This window comes from Arachis ipaensis, chromosome B05 (assembly GCF_000816755.2).
Source record: "Arachis ipaensis cultivar K30076 chromosome B05, Araip1.1, whole genome shotgun sequence".
NCBI lineage: Eukaryota > Viridiplantae > Streptophyta > Magnoliopsida > Fabales > Fabaceae > Arachis > Arachis ipaensis.
Window position 1 is genome coordinate 130714035 of NC_029789.2, and position 6799 is coordinate 130720833.

General features: G+C 33.0%; 2 protein-coding genes across 5 annotated transcripts in view; both read right to left on the minus strand.

The window, feature by feature from the left end:
• Window positions 1-3579, minus strand: part of LOC110262534 (zinc finger CCCH domain-containing protein 54-like) — a 4926-nt gene extending 1347 nt beyond the window's left edge. The window contains exon 1 of the mRNA XM_021102785.1: window positions 3520-3579. Coding sequence (XP_020958444.1) covers window positions 3520-3563 — 44 coding nt within the window. The 5' untranslated portion in view covers window positions 3564-3579. The remainder of the gene's footprint in view (window positions 1-3519) is intronic.
• The window catches only part of LOC107644159 (pentatricopeptide repeat-containing protein At1g62670, mitochondrial), a 44305-nt gene that overhangs the window by 26599 nt on the left and 10907 nt on the right, over window positions 1-6799 (minus strand). The window lies entirely within an intron of this gene.

Below are 6799 nucleotides of genomic sequence, written 5' to 3' on the forward strand. Positions count from 1 at the left end.
TATAAATATAAATACATAATCTTTCTTATATACCAAATGCAAAATAAAAAATTTATGCTTTTAAATGAAAAACACCTTTTTAAAAAATTTTACCAAACCAAACCTTAGACATAACACTTGGAGTCTTGGACTCATTCAAATAAAGAAATGAAAAACAAAAAAAGAATAAAAAGCTTATTCAATTTGCATTTACAGCACCAAACAATTTCCACGCACTATCAATTTTTTTTTCCATTCAAGCTACAACTGCAACATTTCATAATTTATGCACATCAAAATTTAGAATTGATTACAGCAAAATTACAAAGAATTGTGTACACAAACAAATGGTACAAACTGATAATGACTCCACTAAAAAAAATTAAAAATAACTGAGAAGAAAGAAATTAAAAAAAAAAGAAGGAAAGGGTCAAGACTGAAAAGAATCATAGCTTTATAGCCTATAGGACTGAATGAGCGAAAATACTATACAACTCCTCAAGTCCCTAGTTTTTAACCAAGTCTTCTAGTTTAAAAATTGTATAATTAAGTCCCTATTATGCATAAAAATCTTAAAGAGAAAACGAGTTGTCATTACAGGGGTTTTTTGAAACTAGCTTCAGTAGCTTGCACTTTATAAGGATTTTTTATTAAAAAAATGGTTATATTGAAACAAAACTGTACCTTGGCAAGATCAAATGTGTGTTTCCTTTCATGTGATTATTCATATCCCATAGAACAATTGGTTTTCAGAATGCTATATAATAAAATTGTGAAAGAATAGGAAAATAAAAGAATTGTGAAAGAAAAAGATGAAGAAATTTTATTGATTGTTGATTGAATGAATTGTAAACTATGAAGACAGCCAACCAAATGACGATATACAAAAGGGTCGGATAGCAAGGGACTTTGATCTTGATATAGTCTTGTGGTACTATCCATTGGAACAGAGGCAGGTTTAGCACCTAATAAACCAGAATCCTCCAAAAGATCAAGGCAATATTTTCTCTGAGATAAGCAAATTCCCTTCTCTGATTGAGCAACTTCAATACCCAAAAAATATTTTAATGGGCCCAAGTCTTTAATTCGGAAGTGTTGATGTAAAATAGACTTAATGGCAGCAAGTTCAGAAATAGAATTACCAGTGAGAACAATGTCGTCAACATAGACTAAAATGATAGAAATTTGATCACCAATGAATTTGACAAATAAACTATAATCAGATGAGGTCTGCTGATATCCATGAGATAGCAAAAGATGAGAAAGTTTGTCATACCACATACGCTAGATTGTCGTAAACCATACAGTGACTTTAGTAGCTTACAGCATTGATTCGGTTGAGGAGATATAAATCTGGGTGGCAGAGTCATATAAACATCCTCAGAAAGATCCCCATGTAAGAAAGCATTATTGACATCCAACTGATGTATAGGCCAATGCTTCATAGAGGCCAATGCCAAAACTAATCTGATAGTGGCAGGCTTGACAACAGGGGAGAAAGTTTCCAAGAAATCAACACCTTCAGTTTGAGTGAACCCTTTAGCCACAAGGCGTGCTTTATATCGATCAACTGAACCATCAGGCTTGCGTTTGATGCGATAGACCCATTTACAGCCAACCGGCTTAACCCCTGCAGGGCAATCAACAAGACGCCAAGTTTTGTTCAGCTCAAGAGCATCCAACTCATCTTTCATAGCACTACGCCAATTAGAGTGTTGATTGGCGTCCTTAAAAGACTTTGGCTCAACGTCAGAATGTAGAGATAAAAGAAACTTTTTATGTGAAGATGAAAGAGAAGAAAAAGACATGACTGAAGATAAAGGATACTTGCACTTTGAGGGAGATTGATTTGTAGAGATGAGAGAGGAATTACACAAGTAATCAGAGAGATATGCTGGAGGTCGGTGAGGCCGGTCGGAATGACGAGGATGGGGTTGCTCAGGTGGTGAAGAAGGTGACGGTGGATGAGAAGGTGACGGTGGGCTGGTGTCTAGTGTTGAAAGGGATTCGGTGGTCATGGGTTCAACTTGGTTAGGAAACGATAGTGAGGAAGAAGGAGAGGTTGTTGGAGAAAATAAAGAACTAGGTGGAGTTGGGTCAATGGGTATAGGTGAGGGTTCAACTGGAAGACTAACTGAATCTTGTTTTTGAGAAGGTGTGTTTGGCAATGTTGGGTTAAGTGTCTGGAATTGGACATTTTTTGTGACTTTTTTATTTGATTCTGTACTTCTCCTTTTGATTTTAATAAAGTAACCCATGTAAAGCGGCTAAAATCATCAACAATAGTAAAAAAATATTTATGATTATGAATAGAATTTTGTCGAAACGGACTCCAAATATCAAAGTGTAATAAATCAAAACTTGCATTGACTTTGTTAAAACTTTGAGAAAAAGAAAGTTTCTTTTGTTTAGAAAGATGACAAATGTCACAAGTCTCGTCATGATGCATAGAGATAAAAGGAAATTGTTTATGTAAATGATTAAGTCTTTGCCCAGAAAGGTGTCCTAAACGAAAATGCCATATATTGGAAGGTGTAATGGGTGGAGATTGGATGGAATTTATGGAGTGTGTAGTGGATGAATTCTTACCGAAATTAGGTTCAAAGACACATAATCCCTCTCTCATTCTGGCCAAATCAATTGTCCCCAAATTGTTGCTCTGTAGAGTGCAAGAAGAAGATGAAAAAGTGAGTTCACATATGAGTGCTGAAGTAATTTTTGAAACAGAGATAATATTAAAGTTGAAATGAGGTAAATAAAGAACATCATGAAGAACCAAGGATGGTGAAAATTGAACGATGCCTTTATAAGAAATAGTAGTTTGAGAACCATTTGGTAAATGAACAATAATAGGAGAAATTTGTGTGTAAGAAATAAACCAAGACAAATTTGATGCAATGTGATCTGTGGCACCAGAATCAATGATCCAAGTATTCAAGAATGAATCTCGATTTGAAGAATTGTTAACAGTAGAAAATGTATTGAAAGAACAAAGATAATGAGTAGTTGGACTTGGCAGAAGTTCAAGTTGGTTTGAAGGACGAGCTTCTTCATTGAAAGGAAGTGCCATGAAAGAAAAGTGTTGGGCTGACGAAAGGTCCAAAAGAGACTCCGAATGAAGTTGCTGGTGTGCCCTTTCTCCTTGATCCATGGATGTCAGCAGAGCTCAAGAGGAGCTCTGATACCATAATAAAATTGTGAAAGAATAGGAAAATAAAAGAATTGTGAAAGAAAAAGATGAAGAAATTTTATTGATTGTTGATTGAATGAATTGTAAACTATGAAGGTAAAACTAAGTATATATAGAGTATTGGCCTATGAAAGATAAAATTAGATAAAGATAAGATATAGATAAAGATAACTATAAGATAAGATAAAGACTAAATTATAATTTAATTTGTGTATTCTGTTGGGCTGAATTTGTGGGCCGTAAAACGTCTTTATTGTTGTCATGGGCTAAGGTGGAAGAGTGGTTTAATACTATAAGCAAGAGTTCTGATATCTTAGAATAAGGATAAAATGATTGAAGAGTACACTCACGTCTGCCAGCATTGCTTGATAATATCCGTGATAGTAGGGTCCATATCATCTGGAATGACAAGGCAAGTAGGCAACAATGCTGGAAACTGACAGCACCCATAACTTGCATCGGATTCATTCCACTCCAGGGCTGTTGCAAAGTAGAGAGCTCCCATAATATGACTCCAAAGCTATAAACATTGCACCTGGATATTCAATCACCACTTGTTATAATCATAAAATTATGAATGCCTCAAAAGGGTGGCAAAACCAATGAGAAGAACGACGAGACAAGGAAGCCAAAGAACAACACTTATATGTAATAAAAATTCCAACTTATTTTTTCCTATGCCAGATGATTCAGGTCAGAGAGGAACACAGACTATGAAATCCTCCTCCACAAGCAAAATAAAAAAAAATTTAATAACGAAAACCAATGATAACCGAGCTTACTTTTTATTTGAAGGTTCATTTCTTAACACTTCAGGCACCATCCACTCAGCCTGCAACATGTCATAAAAAATGAATATATTGCAATGCCAAACAAATGCTTAGCAACAAAACTAAATACGTGCAAAATATCAGAACTGATCACGCATACAAAAGAGAGGCGCTTGAGGTAGAGAGAAAAGCATGTAGTTACACTAAGGTCCCATTTGGCAATTATCAGAGGACACAGACCTATTTGAAACTCTTACCAAACAATAACTTTAGGCCTCAACAAAATTAAGAAAGATTTGCTCATTTGTTACCAAAGACCATTCATCGTAGTAGAGTGAGTTGGTAAAGTCTAGAGAAGAGTTACAAGAGTTAGTTATGAAAGAACTGTTGGCTGTTAGAACAGTGCCAGCTACATAGGAGAGCTGTTAGTTACAGCTATCATAACTAACTTTAAGAATGAACGGACTGTTGTGCCTTTTGTACTAGCTTGCACAGCAAGCTACCCTTATTAATAAAATAATTAAATATAATTAATTGTATTTGGGATTGTCTAAAAACTCCGCTTGTATGACAGAGGTTGGATATTTCTTGTCATTTTTTAGATTTGAAGAACTGATTCTTATATCATAGCAGATATCCGTTCAGGCTCTCTTCGAGACTTTGGTGGATATGGCTAATAAGGAATAATGACATCTTTAATCCTCATAAAACTTGGCCTCCAAAAAAAGTGATTTGTCTGGCATTAACTTCAAAAAAGGAGCTTAGGAATATTTTTGAATTACAACATATGTTCCTTCCCTCTATTCTAAATGTTTTTTAGAATCTCCATCCATTGGTACTTTCAAGATTAATTGTGATGCTAGTTATCTTGATTCGGGTGATAGTGTTGGTTTTGTTTGTGTTATTAGAGATTGTAATGGGAGTTGGCAAAGGAGGTGTTTGGGAATTATTCAGAGTAATAATATTCTTCGAGGGGAATTGTTTGCTATTTGGAGAGGATATCTCTTAACTTGGGATGTGGGTCAACGAGATGTTATTTGTGAGACGGATTGTGTGAAAGCGTTTAATCTTGTTACTAATCACCAAGATGGTTTTGGGTTTATTGATCCATTGGTACTCAAAATAAGAGATATCATACATTGGAACTGGCGTGTTGACTTTCGTTTGATTATGAAAGATGCAAACATAGTGGTAGACACTATGACAAAGATGACGATGAAGTTACAACTTTTTCATGTGGAGTTTTCTTCACCTTAGAAGGAGTTTAAGAATAGTCTTAAATGAGACTGTCCCTCTATTTAAACAATTTGTTTGGTTTTTTTTTTTTGTTTAATTTATTTAAATCACCCAAAAAATATAATAATAATAATAACAATAAAGAGACATGTTACCTTTAGAAAAGTATAATATCAACGAATAATTTTAAGATTTATGGTTTAGAGAATTTGTTGAGTAATATAATGTTAAAATAGGTCGAATTGGTATGTTTGAAATGGTTAGCAATTAACATCATACTTGCCATAATTTTGCTGGTACACCTAATATATACCTGTTTGTAAAAATTTATCTAATTCTACTATATATTTTTTGAATTTGGATCCTCTAAATTTTAAATTTGTATTTTAGAGGGTAAAATGTGATCTTCTACTTTTGAATAGTTTTTCTCTTATATTTATTTTTGATCCCATCTATAAAATAAATGGTGAGAGATCCCACTTTACTCTCTAAAATAAAATTCAAACATTAGAAAATCTAAATCCATATTTTTTTGGGTAAAATAGAAGATAAAAAATATTTAATATTATGCTAGGAAAGAATATACTAAAGAATTTATACTTAGATAATATTCATGCTCTAACAATTAATTAGAGTTAATTTTTATTTATGCCTCTTGATAATTGTTTATTTATATTAAAAAATTTATTAAATAATATTGACAAATCAACTTATCATTGAAAAAAGGTTAAATGGAATAAATAAAAAATTATCACCGAATACAATATTGCACCTCATAGCTATTAGTTATTATCATTAAAATTAGGGATGCTAAATAATAATTTTTCACTAAGAAACAATGACTGCTCTTTAAATCTGTTAATCTCAATAAATTTTTTTAATGTGAATTCATCCAACAACATGTATTTCTAAACATGTTTTTTTTAGTAAAATGTATTTCTAAACATGAATAGCTACTACTATTTAGAGTCTTGGACATATCATGGAAAACCTGCAGAAGACCAAAACTGAGTATTGATGAATAAACCCCACAAAGAGATTCTAATATACATTATTTCAAAAAAAATAAATTCAAAACAAGCAAAGAAAAAATATAGTAACAACAATCAATAAAATTATAAAAACACACACAAAAAGGGCCTCGAGGCCATCCGTAGAAAAAAAATTCACTAATTATCCTATAGAGGAAACAAAACTTCTGTAACGAAGCAGAAAAGTTATCCAAGACTAGGTAAATGTGTCTCCTCTAGAGTATGCCACCTCAGTTCATCATATGAAAGAAAAAAAAAGTTTCATTAGCATAGTAATGGGGCTAAAAAATTTAGTTATGGATTTATTATTGGTATTTTATTTGAAAATGGGTACAGTGAGTGTATTTACAAATTGGTGAAACTGTTAGATGAAAGATTCAACAGGGGGGAGAGGGGGGAAGTGTTGAATGCTACTCTATATATAAGGCAAAACTCGGTACCATTTTTATTATAAGGAAGAGTATTCTTTTTAGTGTTCGTTTATTGTGTTGCTAGTGTAATGGAGGTACCACAAACTTGGTAGTGTATCGCAACCGTGAGATTATACGGAATACTCATGAAGGAGTGAGATTTGTGTGTCAGAATCCATTTAT